This window comes from Empidonax traillii, unplaced genomic scaffold, assembly GCF_003031625.1.
Source record: "Empidonax traillii isolate 1590-97213 ecotype Southwest subspecies unplaced genomic scaffold, ASM303162v1 scaffold642:size393756, whole genome shotgun sequence".
In the NCBI taxonomy this organism is placed as follows: Eukaryota; Metazoa; Chordata; class Aves; order Passeriformes; family Tyrannidae; genus Empidonax; species Empidonax traillii.
Window position 1 is genome coordinate 83,541 of NW_020955835.1, and position 23,554 is coordinate 107,094.

Consider the following 23,554-nt stretch of genomic DNA (forward strand, 5'->3'; position numbering starts at 1 on the left):
AGGACCATTTTGTAAGTTTCTACAAACTTCATCTTTTTCCAGGGAGGTTGTGGAAATCTCTTCAGGGAGACTTCTCTGTCGGGAGGAGAAAGTACCTACAATGTATAAATAAAAGACTTAGAGAGTGCTTAATTATAATTTTCAAGAAATGTGACTTCTATTTACAGAAGGACTCACTTGATTAATAAAAAGTAGGTCCTGCAGTTCTTGCCTGCTTTATGGGGAAGAACACATCATCTGCATAAAAATTAAAATATATTTTAAATAATTAGACTGCAACTGAAAAATCAGGAGAAAAGTACACCAAAACTGATGTAGAATGAACACTTTCTAAATTACTTTTGCTTAAACTCTGCTATACATAGTAAAGGTCAAAGTATGCATGTTTACTAGAAATACTCTCTACATCAGAATAATCTGCTAAAACATACGCATGTGAATTGTGACAGTGTGTATTCTTTATTGCCTGCTTTATGATGGATTTAAATAACAAATACAGGAAAGAAACTTTTTATGTGGCTTCCAAGCCTTGTACTATGTTCCATAATGATTTGGGTCAGAATCCAAGCCAGCCTCCTTCAACATGAATTGAGAGATGCTCATCAATTCCACTACGAATTGAATTCAACCTGAAGGAGGCTTTGGGGAACTGTCTCTAAATCAGTGGAGATGCTGCATGTGCAGTGTGCTGTCTTCTGTGGGAGAACTATAGAAATATGGTGGTTATTAAAATTTATAATTTTTTAGCCAAACAGAGGCTCTTACAAACAAAACTAACAAAATTCAGTTAGAAGAATGAGAAGAAAACAATGAGAAAGATCATGTGCTACATGCTCTGGCTGTAATAAGTAATAAATCAAAACTGGTGCAATCCTAGTTTTCATTAAGTAAAACAAAAAATTAGGGGTATGAATGATCTTAAATGTAATCACAGCAGGCCACTGTAGCAATATTCTGTCATAGCATGTAAAAAAAGGACAGTCCTTTGCAACTGAACTATTGCAGAGTTTGAAAATCACTCTTGTGTTTTAGGTGATTCAGTCAGTTTTGGTTAAAAAAGAAACTTAATTTGACTGCAGCCAAGAAGGATTTTGGGAATTTCTTACTGTTCAATTATTTTATAAAATTAGCCAGCTGGAAAAACTGCTTTTTGTGGTTTTTGGTTAAGGAAAAACTGAGTTAAAGAGTTATCATGTCAGAATTTCCTGTAGGATAAATGAAAAAGAAATAAAAGTTTCCAAGTGATTTGATTGCTAACTCTGAGATTTACAAACTTCCTGGTAACTGTTTCAGTGTAGGAAGTGATATGACCAGCAGGGATGTTGTGCTGCTTTTGGTGAAAACAAATTCTCTTTGTGTAAGTTATGTGACCAGTCCAACTTGGGATGGGGGAGGTTGCCAGACAAGTTTTTTTGCTGTCATTCATAAGAATTTTCATACTGCCATCCATAAAGAAAAAAAAAAAGTAATGTTTCTAGAGGAAACCTTTCCAAATTGAGATGCCAGGGCTGAGTTTCCTAAGTTCCAGATGCTTTGGCAGAATTGTAGTTCCCTGAGAGCTGGAACTCGTGTGTACCTGTGGAAGCAGATGAAAGAATAGGAATAAAAATAAGATACTGAACTACTTCTGCTGGTACATGCCTGAAAAAAAAAATCATCAAAGGTTATTATAATTATGACTGTTATTAGATATCATGTCTGGTTTCTGCATATTTAAATTCTGAGAGGGGTGAAACTTAGGCACTTAGAGATCCCAGGGGAATAATTGCAGAAATGATGACATATTCCACTTCTTGAACAAATTTCAATACCAAAGCTGCATTCTGCGTACTTACATTTCTTCTTAATTATACTTGGATGCAGGATAGATAGTCATTTTCTGTCTTACAAATGCATGTAGCCAATTAGTCTTGTAGATCATGAATACTCAATGGCCTAACTCATTAAATGGAATTTTCCTTTTCTGTTGTTACGGCAGAGGAATCTGCAAACGGCTGAATGTTGTATCTTTCTGTGAGTTCAGTCTTGGCCAAGGCTACAAATCCAGTAACTTCATCAAGTGAACAATTACTGGTTTTACCTGTGTTCCATGCAGTGTGCCATCTTAGTCTTGTGTGCCTGTCTGTCTGTCTGTATGTGTGTGTTCTAAATTGGTCTGGGCTTTTTGGCTCCTCTGCACTTCTGGTGCTCAATTTAAACGCCACGGTTCTGATGCTATGTTACAAATTTAGTCTTCCTGATTTCCTCCCATTCCCGAGAAATTCTGAGCCCAGAAGCTCTTTCTAGCCCACTGGGACATGGAGACCTGAGCTCTTTGGCTTATGGAAGCCAAGGTGAGAAAAATTGGCAACGTGTCTCTGAAGAAACCACCGTTTATCTCAAATGATCTAACACAGGTGTTCTTTTCTTCTTCCCTCTGATTTTTTTTTAATTTTTTTTTTTTTTTTTAATAATATGGTTGCCATTCTTTCATCTGCGAGTATGAAGATAACACGTGTAGCTCAGTCTGCCTCACAGGCAGGATTTATAGCGACAATAATGGCAGAATGTTATGACCAGAGGGATCCAGGGAACCACAAGACAATTGTGAAATGAGTTACAGGCCCAGTATTGCTTTGAGCCAGTTTTGCTAAGTTTTGGTATCAGTAAATAATGAATACAATGTGAGGACATGACTCGGTGATTGGCTTTGGTGCTTTTCAGTGGTAGCATGTTTGCCCGAGGGTGAATGTTGCTTATTTTGTCCTTCTCTTTTTCATAGTATCACATGACATCTGAGACTTTGGCACTTAAGTGCTACAGCAGATATTGAGTTGTGATTTTTAAAAGCTATGGTTTCAAACATTATAGAAGTAACACAACCTCTCGGTTTAGGGGAAATCTTATTATTGGAGTAGTTATCCTAAGTGTCTTATTGACATGTGTTGCAAAACTCCTTTGGGGATTTGAACTGAACAACTGTTTCCTTGAAAATAATTTTAAAAACCCACCTCACTGTTGGCTACACTGAATTTTTACTAAAATTTGAGTATGTTTTGTCTGTTGTTATGTGTAATTCAGACTTCCCAGAGAAACATGAATGGAAATTCTAAATGTGCTATAAACAATTCTTAAACACATCTTAAAAATACACAAATATATACATCCTTTCTACAATTAGGATTCTGTTACTGGGTCTGGAAGTCAGGGATTTTGCCCCTTCTGGTGTGCCCCACACTTGTAGTCCTGAGAATGAACTCTTAGCTGCCTTTGGGGAAATGAGCTGGGTGCTTGCTGTCTCCCTTGCTCTCCAGCATTTACTTTGGGAATATTTAGATATGTGCACAAGGAACAGAAGGCAAGAGTTATTCTATGAAGTCTTTCTGTTCAGTGAGTGCAGAATTATATAGATATCGTGTGTGTGTATATATATATATGTATATATACAATATATGTATATATACAATAATGTAGGTGTGATATTGCTGGTTTTACTTCTTAACGTTCTATTTTCTGCCACTGACTGTTAGAGAAACTTCTAATCTTATCTTTTACTTTTACTGCTTGTACATTAAAGAATCAAAACATTATTATCTGATCTGCAAGCTTTTGCTAGTTCACATCGACCTTATGACTGAGCTGCCACTAGGATGTGGTGGAAGTCTTTCAGGGAGGGGGCAGGGTCTTAAATGTACTTTGCTCATAGATATTAAAACTTCGGAGTAAAATGTGAAACCTTTTTGAGTCTCGAAATAGTAATAAAAGCAGTGAGTAAATTTAACTTGCTAGACAGTTGTAATTTGCAGAATGCATTTGTCAAATAGTTTGGAAATAATCCAGGACACATTTAGATGGAAAAAAATAGATACAGGCTCGGACTAAAAATGTGAGCTAAATGTCTTCAAGGTTTGCAGAAATTAAGCTATACATTTTCATTGCACAACTCAGTAATGGACAAAATCAAAAGGTGCTGTGTGGGAGATTTTGAACTTTGGGGAAATTCAGATTTTGTTTCATATCTACTTGGCCTCTATATGCCACTGATTTGTCTCGGCGTCTTTCGTTTAACTAATTGTAAAACTGGTGCTTCCCTTAAACTGTGTTGGAGCATTTGGAAATTGGGAATTTTAACTGAAACGAAGGGCTTTTTTACACCATTTTGCCTTTAATATTACTGTGTCTATGAGTTGCTAAAAACTCTTCTTCTTGAGTCTTTGTAATATGCAGTGTCGTGGAAATCAGCGTGATCTTGCAAGCACAGCTTAGTGAGATCACCAAAAAGGGATAAAGACATGCCCTAGCATTGTAAACAACAAGTGTGGCTTTTAAAGAAAATATACCTTTTGGGTGATTGGTTGCACAATTTTGTCATTAGTTGGATGAAGATGCAATGGACTCTGTGCACATCTGACATGTTTATTTGTTATCATGCTAATAATAAGTAAAAATTGGTGTATATTTCTGAACATGATTTTCATGTTAAGCCATTATAGCCCAACAGTTCTAGCCCTTAATTCTGACTTGTAACCCTGTCAGTTTTAGATAGTCTAAAGTAGAGCTTTTCCTGTTCCACTTTCTTGCCGACACAGAATTTCCTCAGAGAATTTGATTATTTCTTCTAAGAGCATTTGTTTGTAGTTGCAGTTCTCTTCTCAGCATAATTCCTTGTTTTTCCTTTCTGAGTCCTCTCTCTCATGTTCTATTTTCCAGGTTGGTGAGAGGCAGAGAGTTCTGGTAACAGAAGAATCGTTTGACTCCAATTACTACGTTGCTCACAATCCTTTCTATGAGCAGGTACAGCTAAATAAACCAAATAACATCTTTTTGTTTTATCTTTGCTTTCTGATAATCTCAGCAGCACAGTGTGTTATGGTACAAAAAAAAAAGGAAAACAAAGAAAGAAATAAGAATTTTCCAGGAAACATGTGATCAACAAGACTTGTTTATGAGATATTTTGCTTCTGTGTTGTAAATATAATTAACCTGAAATTACATTAAGAAATGTACAGTGGCTGTTTGAGTATACAGCATGGTTTAAGAACCTGTTAATTATTGCAGTAATGTTAATTACTGGGTCCCCAAAGCATTGTTTTCTGAATAGTTGAGTCATGATAGCTTCCATACATCTTTCTGAAAGGCATTTCAGGCAATGCAATTTGAAAAAAAAATAAAAAATTCTAGCAGTAGAAGGGTCAGAAAATTCCTTAGATTACCACTTTGTCATGGTATGATGTATCTCATAGAATCATAAAATGGTTTGGGTTGGAAGGGACCTTGAAGATCATCTAGTTAGAACCCTTTTGCCATGGGCAGGGATGCCACCCTCTAGACCAGGATGCTCAGAGTCCCATCCAACTTGGCCTGGAACTCTTCCAGGGATGAGGTGTCCATAACTTCTCTGGGCAACCTGTTCCAGTGCCTCACTGCCCTCCTGAGTATAGATTTTCTTCCTAACATCTAATCTAAATCTCTTTTAGTTTAAAATTGTTCCCCCTTTGTGGCCCTCCTCTGGAACTGCTCTGTGTCCACATCTGTCATACGCTGACGACTCCAGACTCCAGAGAGGTCTCAGCAGAGTAGAGGGGCAGAATTACCAACCTTGACCTTGACAAAGCGTGGTGCTTTTCTAGATCACCCTCCTTTTGATGCAGCCCAGGATACAATTGGCTTTCTGGGCTGCAACTACACATTTTGCACATTCCTCATCCACTTATCCATTCAAGCCTCTCATCCCCCACAACCCTCAAGTCCTTCTCGGCAGGGCTGCGCTCAATAAGTTCTTCTCCCGGTCTCTACTCCTGTCTGGGATTGCCAATCCTGGTGCAGCACCTTGCACTTGAGCTTGTTGAACCTCATTAGCTTCTCATGGGTCCACTACTCAAGCTTGTTTAGGCCCTCCTTCTATTTTTTGTTGTTCCCTTCTGTGTGGTTTCTGTAAGGGAATTCTTTCCACACAAAAAGATTATCTTTGAGCTAGGAAGAAAGTACGTTTATTTCACAAAATTACTACTTTTGCTCAGAAGCAGATGACTTGCTAAGACCCAATAAAGTTTGCTTTTCAGAATCATCATGATTTTATTTTCATTTTGCCTTTGGGTTCTTGTCTGTTTCCTTGCACTGAGCTATCTACAGTTTGCTTTTGCTGCCTTTAGGTATTCAGTGTCTGAACCTGGAGAGGCTATAGATGATGGTTGTGCTTACACAGTCACCATTAGTGGTTTCTTCTGGTTTTGGGTTATGTTACAGCATTTATTTATTTCTGCTTACTATTAAGTAACATTGCTATTCATAGAATATCTGTTTCTATTAGATATCTGATTCACTACTTATTTTTTCCTCACTTTCTCTTTTTTTTGATAAATCTCTTTGTTTTTTACATATTTAACTTCTTGTCTAAGTCCTATGTGTCACTAGTGGTTCCTTGCTTTTGTAGCATATCAGTCAGATTTGAGGAGCACTGACTTCCATACAGAGATTAAAAAGAAATTGCTTGGGGCTTTTTAGTGTTCAATGCTTGTTTTACGAAAACCTAATTAACTAAATGAAGAGCAATATGTATGGGAAAAAAAAATGTGTTGATGTTTTGTGTTGTGTTTGTACAGCACCTAATACAGCTCCCAACTGGGATTGGTAAAGAATACACAAAATACACATAGTAACATACATAGGGAGTAATTTTGAATTCAATTATGCAAGAAATACTTTTCATTAATAAATTACTTTTCCCTAAAGTCCTATGTGGGGTGTGTTTCACAAGAATAATATCCTACTGCTCACCCAGGTAAGCACAAGAATTGGTGCTAGTGACTAAGATTAATAGCAGTAAATTGAATGATAGTAAATTGAAAACCACTCTAGAGTCACTAAGTATCATGCTATATATTCTTAGAAGGTGAAGCTCAGAGTCCCGATGTAACATTCTGTTAACTCAAATAGTTACCAAACCTGATCTCTCTTCACTAAGGTCATCTATATTAAAAGAATTTGCTATTAAAGCCACATCGATAGAGCTAAACTGACAGATTTCCTGGTAGGGCTGCAGCTTACATTTGTGGAGGCTTTGGTAATATAGTTTTCATTGAACAGAGTAGTCTGAACTGACTAAAGGGTACTTTGCCAGATCAACTATCAAGATGACGGTTTCTGTTGGTGTAGCTTTTGTTTCTTAGAAATGTGGTTGAGGATTTTTTCCCTAACAAATAATGGTATCAAAAAAATGTCTGAGTGTATGTCAAGCCTGGCTGCTTGGTTGTTTACAGAACCTCCCAGATATTTTCACTTAACCTCTTCCTTTTTCTGAAGTTGCATTTATATTTAGTTACTGCCCTTTTGCATATGGAGACACCAAGATTTGCAGCAGTCACAAGCCCAGTGATACACTTAGCTTCCTAATTTTCCTTTGATTTAAATTTCCCCTGATGAATTACATGGGAAGAACTCTGGTCTAGTTGTATTGTAACACTGTCCCAGCATTAGGACCCTGGCTTTGTTTTGGCTTAGTCTCAGCTTGCTCATCTCTGAAAGGCAGAAATGTCTGCTTTTCTTGTAAGATGCTTAGGAAGCTCAGCAGAATCCTAGGATCTGGAAACACAGGTGTGAACACCTTGAGCCTTTAGGGAAAAAAGGGAAACTACTGGTGGTGATTTCCTCCAAGTGGAACAATCAAGTTGTGATAGGTGAAAATGGAGAGGCATTGTTTGGCAACAAAATGCTCTCCAAATGTGGCTGGCACAGACTTTTTCTCTGAAAATCCTCTGCACATGTAGTCTAAAAATCAAGCCTTTTAAAGGAATTTCAGTTTCAGCATCAAGGAATCCAGATATATGAATGTGATCTTTGAAAAACTTTCCTCAGTGCTAGAGAGGCCACATCTGGAGTGCTCCACAGTACAAACAAGACAGGGAGTTCCTGGAGCGGGTACAGTGGACAGTGATAAAGGTGATTTAGGGACTGGAACATCTCTCTTATGAGGAAAGGCTGGGGGAGTTGGGCCTTTTCAGCCTCGAGAAGAGACAACTGAGAGGACACCTCATCAGTGTATCTAAGTATCTGAGGGGAGGGTGCCAAGAGGGCAGAACCAGGCTCTTCTCAGTGGTACCAAACAATAGGACAAGAGGCAAGGGTAGAAACTGATGCACAGGAAGTTCCACCTGAACGTGAGGAAGAACTTCTTTGCTGTGAGGGTGACTGTGCACTGGAACAGATTGCCCTGAGAGGTTGTGGAGTCTCCCTCACTGGAGATATTCCAGAAAAGTCCTGTGCAGTGTGCTCTAGGATGGCCCTGCTTGAGCAGGGAAGTTGGACCCGATGACCTACTGTGGTCCCTTCCAATCTGACTCATTCCGAGATTCTGTGTGTGATGAGGTTCAAGTAAATGTGATTAAATAAGTTTCCATGATTCAATTTTTCACTGTAAACACTGTAAAATATGTCATTTCGCCAAGAAATTACTCCACTTCTCTTTTTTAACTGCTTGTCTATTTTAGATCCTTTTTTAAAGCCTTTTTTACTCCATTTATTCCTCCCAACAAAAAAAGTTGCTCGTGTATGTTGGGATCTGTCTTTTGTAAGATGCGTGAGCTAGGAACAGCTCTTATGTGTTGTCTTTTTTGTGAAATGGGACTTTCTGATATCATGATTGTGCAAATTCAGGAAAGGATGGCATTAGTTGCTGACCCATCCATTTTTACAGACATTCGCTGTCAGTCATGCATTTCAGCTGCAAAGGATCTGCACAGTCAAAATAAAGGCTTGCACAACGAGAAACAAGGGCATCATTTCTGTCCAGAAGCATTTACAGACTCAAAAACATTTTTTAAAACAGTGTTATGGGGTGGACATGAAAACAGGAAGCTTTACAGCAGGCTATTAGAATTGTGTACTACGAGTACCCTTGGGAACTGTTTGGGTCTGGATTCAAAAGCTGCAATTCAGGCCCGACTTCCTCATCAATCAAAAAACAGGACTCACAGTTGGAGTTGAAAAATGCTGAGCTAACACTGCAAAGCTCTTGAAGAATGCAAGCTGGAGATCTCATTGGTCAAATGTGTCAGGGTCTGTAGTGTATGCTGATGACTAATATTTTAAAGTTTTAGGGTTTTCTCTGATGTTTATCATCTGTTTTCTGAGTGGAAACTGGAGATTGATTTTTCTTGTGGTATTTAGTAATTATGTCTCTTTCTTTGAAAGGTCCTTGTGCCAAAGGATCCTCTTTTAATGGGTAAGATGGTAGAAGTGAATATTTATGAAGCTGGAAAACATTTTATGAAGGGGCAACCAGTGTCAGACGCCAGAGTTCACACTGCATCCATCACCAGACCGTTAGCGAAAGGAGAAGTTTCTGGTTTAACAGAGGTGAGTAAAAGACATTTTCTGCTTTACTACCCTGGTAAATCAACAGCTGTTCAAGCAAAATGATTCCATGCTATGTATCTGTTATCATTTAATGGTTACCATTTATATATGCATAAAGCTTTAATCTCTTCTGACAGATTGAAATTTGAATTCAAAATATGTTTTTGCTGATGCCCATAGCTTTGCTGACTATAAAGGCAATAATACACTTGTTTCTTCTTTCAAGGTGCAAGATGGGGAAAGAACTTACTAGAATTGAAAAGATTTAACATCAGTACCTTCATTTCAGTTGAGGAAGGATGAATCAGCTTACTTTTCTTTACCTAACTTTTTTTAAAAAAATGTGTATTGATTACATATCTGTTAAAACAGGTCAAAACACAATTCAGAGATTCGAAATTAATTGATGGCTATAAGTATGGAATATTTACAATATATTTTGGAAAAAGGTCAACATCTGATTTAGTCGTGTAAAGAAAATGAAACTCTTTTAAAAAGAGATCTGATCCTTATTTTACACCTCAGTAGATATGGCTGTTAGCCAAGTATCTCATACATTTCATGGAGCTCTAGTTGTAAAAACTGATGGAGTGTGAAATGAAAATGTGTATCACATTTCTAAGCATCATTTGATGTCCTTTCTCCAGCACTGTTAGGATCTCCAAAAATATGTAGCACATGGAAGAAGGATAATTGGCAGTTTATCAGCCACCTTACCGCTTTTGCAGTAAATTGTTGACAAGTATTAAAGTATATACATATCCTTGTTCTAAGTGCTCATGTTTAAAATACATAATCAAGGCACACCTTAGGTGTCTAGTGTTAAGCTAAGCTCCTTGGTCTCTTGAATAAGCCTGGCTGTGGGAGCATAGAGCAACAAAATAATGCACCTACTGTAATGTGTTCAGCAGATCATGAAACTTAAGCACAAACACATTGCTAAGCTCTCCATTGAATACCGTCCGTGTGTATGTGTATATTGGCCCGATAAGGGTCTGTAAGAGGAAAAAACAGCCAAAGCCCTCAAATTGTCTGCTTGGACTATGTAGCTATTTAAACACAGCTGATTTTTTCATCAGGACATTTTTCTTTTAAATAATCCGTTGGAATAGAACCAAGTCTGTCATTAAACTAAGTACGTGCTGCCAGAAGCTTATAGCATGGTGACAAGCAAGCAGATTCTTGACTGAAATTTTTTATGGTAAAAATGAGAGATAAAATTATTAAAACCAAGGAGACTGATAATTTCCGTAAGAACTCACTGAGATGCATAGATTTGGTCCTGCCCTTTGAATAGCTATGAACAAGTACCTTGGAATGCACAAGTAAATGGCTGCAGCAAGCGAATGATAAGGCAAATTGCTGTTATGACTTTTGTGGTTACCAGTGCTCCTTCAAGGGAGTATCTTATTTATGTTTGGTCCACTGGAAATGTTAGGAACTTTTGCTTTATGGAAAAAATAGAATCTCGGTACTTCAGTAAATGAAACATCTTTTGTACATGGAAACTGCAGCTGAAAGCTTTTAATCACACTTGGCCAATGTATAATATATAGAACAGGAACTGAAATTCTTAGTGGGAAGTTCCTCCTGACAAATCGTATACCTAAGTAGCAAATCAGGAACTTTTCTTTAGGTTTCCAGGGAAAAAAAGTCATTTTTTCACAAAATTTACTGGGGGCTTCTGTCTGGGTGCAAGATGCTCTTTGGATTGTTCTGTTTGGTTGGACTGCTGAGGAACATTTCCTACTAGGTGTGCTCAAGACATGTAATTATAACCAAAGGTGCTGTGAACAGGATAAAAAAGGCAAAGTATGTCATATGAGCCTTTTATAGCTTGTTATGTGCACAGATGACAGGTTGGGGAAAGAAGGAGGCAACTCAGAATGTATGAATTCAGATACTCATTCAAAAATAGCCAAATATCTGAATCTTTATAAAGATCCCAAGTGTCTCCACTAGATTTTCTGCAGCATGCAAAACTGAACCCCTCCATAACTTTTCCCCTGCGCACACAAATGAGCAGGAATGAGGGTCTGCTTTACGTTCCCAGGCTAGAAAGGAAAAGTAGCCAGCTGCCAGCTGACTCTTTTAAAACTAGACACATTTCTGTTGCTCAGCAAGGAAATACACTGGGCAGGAGCTCTTTCAGGCAGCAACTAACATCCTGTAGCTGGTGTGCTGTCTGAAGTGCTCAGGAAGTTTCAAGTGGACTTTCAGTCTCACCCTGTTGATGCTAAGACTTCCTCTGAACTGCTTTCTGTTTGCTGGTCCGTGATGAGAGCTAGGTCAGAGAAGTACGCAAATTTAATTGTAGATTGTGGTGATCTAGATCAAAAGAATGAGATATCAGGCCGTACTGCTGTAAAACATTCCTGTGCTTCAGGCTATCCCCGTTCAAGAAAGCACTCAGCTCTTTCCTGACCCTGTGTACTGCTGGGGCTGCAGTGCACACCTTACAGTTCAGCATGCTGAGCAACTACTGTGCTGAAGAGGGATAGATTGCTGAGGACTGTTACATGGTTGTTGACAGTCTGCAGCGGTTTAAAATATGCTGGTTTTGTAGTTTATGCTAGGCATCCCTAGCTATTATTAACAGTGTCTTCATTAGCTTCTGTGTGACACAGTAAAAGATGTTTCAAAGTCTGCGCTTCTCTCTAATGAGGAATGTTCACAGAAAGAGTGAAAGCTTTCAGAACTGTAGCTTTTAAGGAAATTAATCATATGGCTAAAAAATAAAGTTATAAAAATTGAGAGCACCATAATGTGAGGATGTTAAAGCCAGTCACAAATGCATGCTAAGCACGAAGATGCTTCTGTAGATGCTGTGAGGAGAAGTACCTCCAAAGGATTAGAGTTTTATCTGCAGTTGTGTGCTCTCTTTCTCATCTGATACACATTCCTCGATAATTTTTACTGACAAGTTTAGAGAGAGCACCACAGGCAACACTGGGTGTCTGAAGGAACAATGGTAGGCCTTTTTTTTTTACCTTTTTGACCACATGACTGTGGTGGCAAAATGGTGCAAAGAGATAAAGAAGTAGGTTGCCAACTGGAATCAACATATTTGACTGAAAAAGAGGGAATGCAAAGTGCAAAAATGCAAAGGACATTTTAGACATTCCATTCACACATTGTGTATCTGTAACAAATAAGGAGGCAAATATTGATAGGATTAATTCAGAGTATTTCTAGCTTATCTTTTTTTCATGCTTTTTCAGTGTATGAAAAACACAGTTAATGTGAATATCCATTAACGTATTAATGATGTAGAATGTCTCACAGTTATTATATTCTTTAAGGCAAAAACTGTGACTAAGTAGATGGGCTTTGAGTCAGGTTTTGACATTCGGTAATGTTAGGCTCTGTGGCAGAATTTGGGACAGGAAGGACAGAGGAGTCTTGGAGTCAGCAACTTTGGTTAAAAAGCTGTCAAAGCAATCAGATTTACCGACTGCAGTGGTAAGTAGCAAAATGCACAGATATTTGCCAAGGTGGTTTGTTTTGTTTTTTTTTCTTTTATTACTTCACAATGCTTTTTTTATAAAAGTCACTCAAAAGGCAATGATATCTCCAAGTTGCAGAATTTTACAGGGGAGCTGTTTGGAGGGAGGCAAACACATTTGGAAATTTCATTTAACTCAGATCTGCTTTAGATTTTTTGGTCCTAAAATGTGCATTTGCTGATTCAGTAATAAAAACATGTTTGAAAGACGTAGATGGCAGAGGATATATGGGTGAAAGTTGAAATCAATCAAGCATGAACACATGTAAAGGCATTTTTAGACTTGATTCTAGTAAGTCTAACATAGGATGAGTGTGAATTGGGCATTAAAAAGTAGTGACGGGAACATTAAAAATGAACATTCAGAGAAAACAAGCATGTTATGAATTACTGGCTGCAATTTAAAATATCAGTGAATAAGTGTTTCAGAGCTTTGATCGAGAATCAGTTCTACTAAGTTTCACAGGAAAAAAAGAAGAAGTAAATGCTGTAGATGTGATACTCTTGCAGTGACGTAGGCTTGGAGCTGACAAATCACTAAGGGCATATTTCAGCATTTTAAGATTCAGAAAAGCAATTTAGTGTGTCTTCTGTGTTTGTAAGTGCTTTGGTAAACTTGCCTTTGAGATTTTGGAGATAGGTTTGCAATGTACATAGTGCTGAGTATATTATCACTGGATGAATATTTTGGAAAAGTCAGCAAAGTGTGTTAACAGTAGGAATGTCATCTAATTTAGAAAACATTGTAATATTTTTATTAGTTTTATTTGACCATATTTAGGGATCTTGACAGTTTATCAAAAGCATAAAATAAAATACCTAATAAATATATCCTTTTGACAGACAAATGTTTGCCCAAACCTAATAACTGAAAAAAGTTATAATCTGCAAGAATATGATCTCTTGATAGAAACAGGAATAAAGTGTGTTATGCTGCTGTAGTCCAAAAATAATTCCAGTTGTTTACATATGTTCTGTGACCAGAGGAGAAAAAATACTGCAAGATCATAAATGTATGAAGAAGAGGGCTGCAGAATAAAAATAAAAGATTTTTGCAACTCTGCTACCTGCCAGAATTGCAATGCATTGCCCTAATCAAAGCCCTATAAGTCTGAGGACCTTCGGTGGGAAATTTTAATCAGATGGAAAATTAAGGCAAGAGGAAAAAATAATTTTAACAGGCTACTTAATTGCATAGTTACGATTTTGTTCATAATACCTGTTTCTGTAAGGCATCTATGACTGATTTTCTTTTAAAACAAAGAGAGGCACATCTTTGAGTTTTCTGTTTTCTTTCGGTTTATGTGATGACATTCTCTGTGTCTAACACTTCCCCTGCAATCAGCATCTTCTGGGAGCCTCCATTTGCAGTGTCTGCTTTGGAGAGTCTGGGATCTTGGTGCACATCTTTATGTCCATGATAATATCCACAGCTGGCCTCTAAAGCTGAGAGCTGTTCAAGTCGTTGGGCTCTTTGGAGGAAATGAGGAATGGGATTTTTAGTTAGCAACCAATTGGTTGTTCTGCTTGTTGCTGCCTGCATTTTTTTGCAGTTGGTTATTATGGCATTGCACTTCTGGATGCTAATGAAGAAGTTTTATGTTCCTGGTCTTACAGGTAGCCACAGGTATGTTCTAGTTACATTAGCAAAAGATGACCTCTAAACATTACACAGCCTTTTTTTTCTGATGTTAGAAAACAGGAAAGATGCATATATCAAAGACTTCTTTATAGCCTGCCAGAAAGAAAATTCAACAAAGCGTAGCTTGAAGGAAGCTCTCTGATCTCAGGTAGAAAGGGTGCTTCACTTGCAGGCAAAACAAAATGGAGAAGGGGGGAAAAAAGATCTTCTCCTGGAACAGAAATGAAAGAAATCATGTCAGAATTGAAATCTCTGCATTGGAAACTTCCTTCAAGGACTTGGAAGGAAATGTGGAAGATGTGCATTAATTATTGAGGGCAGTTTTTACATATGCTGGAGTTTCAAAGTGGTGGAAAATCTGGTTCCTGAACAGGAAGTAGAGATTAGAGATTTAGGAAAAAAAGAGGATGAGGAAACAAATTTTAGATCAAAAAACCAACATGGAGGTGTGAGGAGAGGAACTTTTCATAAAATTATGGAAACAGAAACTGTAGAACATATGAGTAATGCTAATGAAAGATTGGAATTTCCAAAGAAGAAATATAAACTAATATAAAATACACCTTCTGCCTCTCTTGGAAGGCTACTTTGCATATGCATCTTTGTATCATGAAGTCCAAGAAGGGATAATTTGAGAAACATGTGGGGAAGATGTTTCTCTTTCTCTTTAAGAGAAACGTACTGACAAAAAAAAAAAAAAAAAAAAAAAAAAAAAAAAAAAAAAAAAAAAAAAAAAAAAAGAACATTTCCTGGTAATGCTCTATGAAAATGTGGTGTGCTATTTGGTGCTCTTGCATTCTTGGGAGCATACCTCTTGTTGGCTCATTTGCACTCTCTCCCTTTTCCTGACACCCTTTTGGTGACACCAGGCTGAGGGGATGGCACCAAACTGAGTGGTGCAGTTGTCACAACTCCAGGATGGGATTCCAGCCAGAGGGACCTGGACAAGCTCAAGAAGTGGGCCAATGGGAATCTCATGAGGTTTAATAAGACCAAGTGCAAGGTGCTACACCTGTGTTGGGACAACTTCCAGTATCAACACAGGCTGGGTGATGAATTGATCGAGAGCAGCCCTGCTGAGAAGGACTTGGGGGTGCTGGTGGGTGAGAGGCTGGACACGACCCAGCAATGTGCAACCACAGCCGAGAAAGCAAATTGTATCCTGGGCTGCATCAAAAGCAGCGTGGCCAGCAGGTCGAGGGAGGTGATTCTACCCCTTTGCTCTGCTCTGGTGAGACCCCACCTGGAGTGCTGGACCCAACTCTGGGGTCCTCAGCACAGGAAAGAGCAGTGTTTGAGTGTTTGAGAGGAGGGCCACCAAGATCATCAGAGGGATGGAGCACCTCTCCTGTGAGGAAAGACTGAGAGAATTGGGATTGTTCAGCCTGGAAAAGAGAAGTCTTCTGGGTGAGCTAATTGTGGCCTCCCAGTACCTGAAGGGAGCCTACGAGAAAGATGGGGAGGGAATTTTTACAAGAGCATGTAGTGACAGAACAAGGGGTAGTGGATTCAAACTGAAGGAGGGTAGGTTTAAGTTAGATATTCAGAAAAAGTTCTTTACTGTGAGACTGGTGAGACACTGAACAGGCTGTCCAGTGAAGTGGGTGCCCCATCCCTGGAATTCTTCAAGGGCAGGTTGGAGGGAGCTTTGAGGAACCTGGTCTAGTGAAAGGTGTCCTTGTCCACAGCAGGGGATTTGGAACTAGATGGTCTTTAGGGTTCCTTCCAACCCAAACCATTCTATGATTCTCAGAAAGAACTGATTGTAGTGCAAGGCATACAAGTAGGTAGTGCTTTTGCACTGCTTTATTTAATGTGTTACTTGTGTTCCCTACTGGTTGTAAATAGAGATCATAAAAGACGGTGTTAAATCCTTCTTAATTAATCTTTTTTTCTTATGTTTTCTTCAGTTATTTCATGAAGGTCGCTATAAAGTTAACATAATAAAAGAGTTATTTCCTTTTGAAGAATAGAGCTCAATGCCACCTATGGATGTTTTTAAAAAAACCTTCAAAAGTCTCATTTTTTCCTGGAAAAAGAACACAAATTTGTAGTGTGATGTTCCTTAGATGCAGATTTTTGTGATCTACACATTATCTGCATGCCGTGTTAGCTTTGCTTGGAGAGCCTAGTTGACTTGAATTTTTCTTCTACCTGAAAGCCCAACGTTTCTCTGTTTAGAATCAGAAATTTGGGATGGATTATTTCTTATGGGCGGAACAGATTTTTCTTGCTGGGTTTAGATAAACACTGAATTGGTTCACATGTAGTGGTTGGGGAAGTGGAATGCAGGTCAGCCACCTTAGGTCATGGGTATGGGCAGGATGACCTCTCAGCTTTGTTTCCAGCCTTATCTTCTAGAGTTCTGTAAACAGTTTGATTTAGCCAACGATCATTTGAAGACAAGAAAACTGGAATAAAAGGTAATGCATTGATCCGAGACATTTCTCTGCACTGGTTAGAGGAGTGAAATACATAGAGGTGATTTAAGGCAGGAAACCCAAGAGCCAGCATAAGACTTTCACCAAGCAGTTTTATCCTGAGGTCTTTAATTTAATGGGCATGTTGTCTTTCTGCCCATCCCTCTGGCAGGGCTGAATTTCAACTACAGTGATCAAAGCTCAGCTGAAACAGCTCTTATTACATAGCTCCTTTTCAAACAAATGCTCACTGAAGTCCATTTCAGGTGAAAATATCTGAACTTTAGTTTATTTACTTTTAATTTCCTCAACAGACAGTGTTATTTGGCTGAATGTCACTGTTTAATCACTTTAAATCACATAATTATGTTAATCCTGTGCAGTGCGTGCAATACATGGCAATAGTAATGGCTGGGATGATTCACCTTTAAGTCATTTTCTGGAGAACAAGAGAAGGTTAAACAGAAGTGCTCTCCCCCTTCTGCCTCCAGAAATAAAAATCCAAGTGCTAAAATAGTTCTGCCATTTTTGTGCATTATTTCTCATACTTAATCTGCTGATGCTGCACTATAGGGTGAGGGGGTGGGTTCTGCTCTCTATTGGCATAGGGACAAACTGGAAGTGTGTAGCCATGGTAATTTTAACTACTTGACACTCCCTGTGATATTTAGGAGCTCCTTTTAAAATATTTTTTCCTTTTAATCACATCTCTAACAAGCAGACTCTTTGGAAAGAATCAAAAGGCATTGTTTTTTAAATAATGCTGTATTATTTAATGTACCAGGTTATAAGTTCACAAAGTTTTAATTGGCTTTAAGGGAAAAAATTTAGCAGCCACAACTTTTCTCAGGTTTTGTGTTGTTTTGGAGGTCATCTACTTCCAAATCACAGAAGTCATTATAGGTTTGACTTTTATACCTCTCCAGTAGAGTTTAATGCAAAGGCAGATGAAGGATATTCAGTCCGTGTGTACATTTTGTCTCTGCTTGTAATGTTTAGTCATCCCTTTTCTTTTTATTAGTACTCATTAGATCAACAAAGAGCACATACTGGCAGTATTTCTCTCTCAGTTTCTTCCCTCTCTCTCCTTTTCCTGCAAGCAAACACACAGTCAGAGGCATCAGATATTTTTATCTTGGATGAATGTTATTTCTATCTCTTCCTCCTCTACTGAAGCTGCAATCATAGTAGTCTTTCTACATGAATATTGAAATGAGACAGCACGTAAAAGTCACATGGAGCTTGTGATATAGCTTTCCCCATCACCAAAGGTCAGTAGGAGATTTGATTTTTCACATACAAGGTGCTGGACTGTTGAACTTCAGCCTCTTAGAAATGTATTTGTTGCCAGAACCATTTCAGTCAGATGATTCATTCGCTTTGAGATCGTTTTGAAGAGCAATAAAAATTACAGACTTGAGATTAAGCTATTTTTTAAGTAAAAACTGTTTTTAAAGCGTATCTCATTTCAAAGAGATTAGCAAGCCATGTTAAAGGTAAACTGGAGTCTTCTGTATCCTTTAACATTATTACATGTTCAGAATTTTTATTGGATCTGAGTACATTAATGAGTTTCTAATAGTCTAAAATCAACATTTGTGTTCTTGTGGATTCCCTTGATGATAATGAAAATTTACTAAGATATGTATAAATTTTGCAAATAACTTTTTTTTTTTGTTCTGACACTTCTATTGAAACAGCGTTGAACTGATCCAGCAATATTAGGATTAATTGTGAGTCATAGTAGGATGCCAAGATCCATTTGTAATCACAGTTTCCCGGTCAGACTTTTATAATATTTGGATATAGTGATTTATGTGTGTGCTTTTAATATACTTGTAATATTAGATAACAGATTTTTTTTGTGGTGTCAAGGGTAATAAGATACAGAAGAGGGGGAAGAGGCTTGTCATTAAGAGAAAAAACCAATTTTTTTAAGGTTTACCAGTACTAAATTATAGTTGGGGGGATATCTGCGTATAAAAATATATAGCACTGGCTGTATCTTCGACTGAAATTAAATTGCAGTTGAGTAATAAGAACGAGGTTCTATTTGGTGGCTACCTTGGAGAAACGGTATCTTAAAATATTCAAATACCATATTTCAGTGAAGTGGATGTGAAATTCAGAGCCTTAAATTTAGTCCACCAGGAATATATACTCCTAGTTACTCTAGAATATCCAAAGACCTGTGACTGCTGAATATGTTAGAATGGTTGTATCCTCAAAGACAGTCCACAGAATGTTGTAGCATCTTTGCAAACATAGTGAACTAATGCTTGTTCAAAGGCTGCATACAGTAACTTTGTGTTTATGCAGGCTGTATTCCATATCAAGTTTAACATCCACTCTGGATCCTTTGTCATGTTACCAGATCAAAGCCTTTATCGTGCCATTAGCCACTAAAGCACGTTTTTGCAGTTTTACTGGACCAAACAACAACAGAAATAAACCCTTGCCCTCCTCCTACTACAGTCTCTCCCCCTAAGATATCTTTAAAGGAAGAATAATTTCTGTAAAAGTTTGCATTCTCTCTCTAAGAAACTTGGCTTATTGCCTATTACTTTTCACAAGACCTGACTCTTAAATTTGACTCTAGGATCAGTTCTGATTTGTAGCCAGTTCCAAAGCAAGCTGTTCCTGTGGGCTTTATCAAAGACCATTAAGTCAAAGAAACAGTTAGAAAAATAACCAATTATTTAAGTACTTCATTAAAGACAGCTTTACTTGTGGTTAGTGTACAGCACACCAGTCTTTGATAACCTTCCTCTGACTACTTCTCATTGTGTATTTAAATTACTTGAAGGCTTCCCCCACCTGTAAATTTTTATTTCAGATGTTAGAACCCTACTGAAAGACACAAAAAGGTTTTCTACTGACTTATTCCAATGTCATTTACTCATACTAGCTAAAATCCAGAAATTACTATTAGATTTGGTGTAATTGTCTGATTGGGATGAAAGATTGAAAAGATGTAATCAGGTTAGCATGAAGGGTTATGGTGGTGGTGTGATAGGGTTAGTGTAGATAGCCCAAGTCCTGTACATGTTCCCACTAAAGTAAAATGAGTGCTATGTCTGTTTGCATGGTCTTGGAGGTATTATGCCTTTCTTTTTCATCACAACATGTTCCAAAGCTTGTTCTTCATTTTCACAGGAGGTTGACTCTAAGGAAATTTGCAGATTAACATCAGAAACTGTTCATGTTCTGAGGTTCCAAAGAGTCAGAGGGCTTAAAGCACAGCTTTTCTGTATTCAAAACTCAAGCCCATGGGATGTTAAAATTTCAGCATATTTACTTTCATTTCTTTTACTGGAGTCAGGATCACAACCCAGATTTGGTGTAATAATTAAATTGCTATCTAGGACTTATTTCTTCCACACTAGATATTATAAAAACCTGAGGTTTTGGAATTATTGTGAGGAAGATATATGTACTTCGGTGTTGCTCCAGCTTTTAATTGTTGAGATGACAAGCACTGGTATGAAGTCATTTTTCAGTAGGATGTAGTGGTGTAAAGTCAAAACCAAAGTTGAACTACATGGTGATCAATACCACTGAGGTTTGAAGGAAATAATATGGATTTTTCTCATTTATTCTTTATTGTAGAGAAGGAATGACAAATCCTTTGTAAAATAAAAACATGCATTTAAACATTTTTCAATTATAAACTTTTTTTAAAAAAGAAATGCACATATTTAGTTGTTCTTGTGATGGCAATCCCACAGAATAATTAAGAGCCTGATGGCAGAACCTTTTTGGTCTAGGTAGCCATCAACCCACAACAAAATAGTTATTTCCAAGTTATAGTTATAAAATAGTTATTTCTGGCTCAACTTAAGTGAGTGTTGATTTTACTGTGCTATCAGTGCCTTCTTTATGACAGTTTTCATTTTGCCTTTTTAGCAAGGACTAGCTTTTTTTAAAAAAAAAAATTCTCCAGCACAACTTGGGCAAATGCTCCATTTTGGATTGGGGTGGCTTGGAAATTTTTGTGAAAGTTCTTTTGATGGAAGAAAGATGTGCAGGCAGTACATTTCAGCTCTTTTTGTCAAAGAAATCACATAGCTACAAAAACTACCTATGCATAATAGCGACCAGATGGATCTCTGGTCCTCAGTAAAGGGTCTTGTTATCAGGACTGGAGAATTTTTTTTTAAAAAAGCTAGTCCTTGTTTTGACATGACTTCATATGTGATTGTAAGTCATTTCAGTCAGTGTGACTGTGATTTATCTTATCCGTATGGAAACTATTTTGCAATTCTCACATACAAAATCTCTGATAAGTGCAGATAACATAATTATCATACAAAAAGGACAGCTGTGAATATCCATTTCTGACACAGATAGTTTTTTCAAAATACAAGAACTTTAATTTGGTAAAATGATGGAAGTAGTGCTTAGAATGACAGGAATTCTTTTCCTTTTTCAGCTCGTGTGTCTCTGTCCAACGAAACATTAGTTCATTATTTTTTCAGTGAGGAGTGCTTAAGATTCTGTAGCATAATCAGATTTTGTCACAGAACCACAGGGGAAAGCCAGATGTACAGCTCTTAATAGCTGGAAAGGAATGAATTATACTTGAGAGAGTATCTCGTGTGATTAAAAAAAACCTGTTGTAGTGCTGTTAAGCTGTAGTATGGATACATGAAGCACTTTAAATTCCAAACCCATCAGTTTGTTAGAAGAACTACATTGAGCCCAAGAGTTATCCTGTGCGCTTGCATTTCTCACCCCTGTAGACACACCTCGCATATGTTTGCCATTTTCGGGTTGCCTTCTGTTTTATTTGTGATTTTCTCCATTTTTCCTGATTTCTTTTCCTGGTTTGTGTAACTGCTGTGTGTGATTTGGAGTTTTAGGAGTACCGAAGTGGTCAGCGGGGTGATGGCATAAAACAGATTGTTGAGGCTGGGGTCTGGCCTTCCCCTCAGCAGGAGCACTGATTTAGATTTGGATGAGGTTTTCCTACCAGCCCTCGACATGACTTTCACTGGATTGTTCTCCCATTGTTGAACTGAGTGAGTAGGCTCAAATATTGCTAGGATGGGCAGAGATATTGAAGTGGTGTGGGGTACACCGCTTGCCCGGCAGTAAATTGATGTTAATAGTTGTATTCGCCTAGAGACAAAAGCAACAACAAAACATCAGAGAAAGCTGTACTAAAATATTATGGGTTGTATTCTTACAAACCAGTAGCCTTTTATAAATAGAGAAAAGTTGAACACTGCAGTGATACTGAAGACCTATAATATGTGATAACAAGAAGAATGTAAGCATTTCTCGTGTACATGTGTGCACAGATTATTTGGAGTGTTCAGTGAATTACTCTGAACTAAGGAAATTCTAGAGTTTTAGTTCCTCATTTCCATGTAAATGCCAACTGTACTATATTTCAGCCTTTAATTAGGTGCTTGTGCAGTATTATCTCACACATCAGCACACAAATTTGTTTCCCCTGTGCACAGAGCTGAGACTATTAGTTTCGAATCAGAATTGTTTAGGTTGGAAAAGACCTGTAAGATCATCAGGTCCAACCACTAACCCAGCACTGCCAAGTCCACCACTTCCCTGGGCAGCCCATTCCAATGCTTAACAACCTTTTTGATAAAAAAAGATTCCTAACATCCAATTCAATAAGGTACTGTTAGGTATTTTTCCTTTTCATTGTTTGTCATGTAATGACAGTGTTATTTGCTACATGCTGTTTAAACCTTGCTTTCAAGGGAATTACTGATTTCTTTCTAACCTTTCCTGGGATCCCCATAACTAAATTTCTGAGTGCTTCAGCAACAATATTAAGTTTACGTTTATTATCCTCCTGAAATGCAGTTTTTTGTCTTCTCATTTGACGAGTGAGGATGAGGCAGACGTTCAAAGTGTTCGCTAGAAGGTTAGTCTTAAGAACAAATTTGATGATGGTCAGTTAAAGATACCTGGGACTAGATACTTACAAATAATTAAAATTTTGTAGCATGTATTTAAGCAAGTTGCAGCAGTGGCTGTTCAGCATTTAAGAGAAACGAACTCCAGGGGATGAAGTCTCAAAGAAACAGAGGAAATTAGTACTTTTTACTTCATGGCTAACTCCAGAGGAACTTATTGTCTCCTCATTAGCTAATCGTAGGAATTATCAGATACAGTCTGATAGAGCACTCCATGTAAAATCATTGTAGGAGAAGACTGAGGTCCAGTGGGTACAAATTGCCAGTATTCGAGCATGACAGGACAGAAATTCGTGCACAGGCACTTCAATCTTATACAGCTACAGAAGTTGGTTGTATGTCAGACCACCCTGTGAATGATACAAATGCTCTCCTGAGGGTAGATATTCGTTACAGCCTGTAGATTGGATACTTACTGCTCTTTGATGTCTTAGACAGAGCGCCAAGGTGCTATCATGATTATCTAGCATAAAATACACAGCAAGCCAAGGAAGGTTTTTCTCATGTAATCTTTATTGTGGGGAAGGGCTGACGAATCATTTTTAGGCTGGGGATAGAGAGATTGTGTTGGAGCAGTTAGGCTTGCTAATCACAGAAAGTAATGTTTGATGTTTCCATGAGAGAGTCCTCCATTAACTGCAGTTGAACTTGACTGAGTATGAAATTAAAAAGGAGACTCAGATTTCCAGACACTCCCTTAGGTGCTCAA

General features: G+C 37.9%; 1 protein-coding gene across 1 annotated transcript in view; it reads left to right on the plus strand.

The window, feature by feature from the left end:
• LOC114065304 (threonylcarbamoyladenosine tRNA methylthiotransferase-like) overlaps positions 1-23,554 on the plus strand; it is a gene marked incomplete at its 5' end in the record, with an annotated part of 105,623 nt that overhangs the window by 72,163 nt on the left and 9,906 nt on the right. Inside the window, 2 exons of the mRNA XM_027899108.1 lie at positions 4,690-4,773; positions 9,169-9,333. Coding sequence (XP_027754909.1) covers positions 4,690-4,773; positions 9,169-9,333 — 249 coding nt within the window. The remainder of the gene's footprint in view (positions 1-4,689; positions 4,774-9,168; positions 9,334-23,554) is intronic.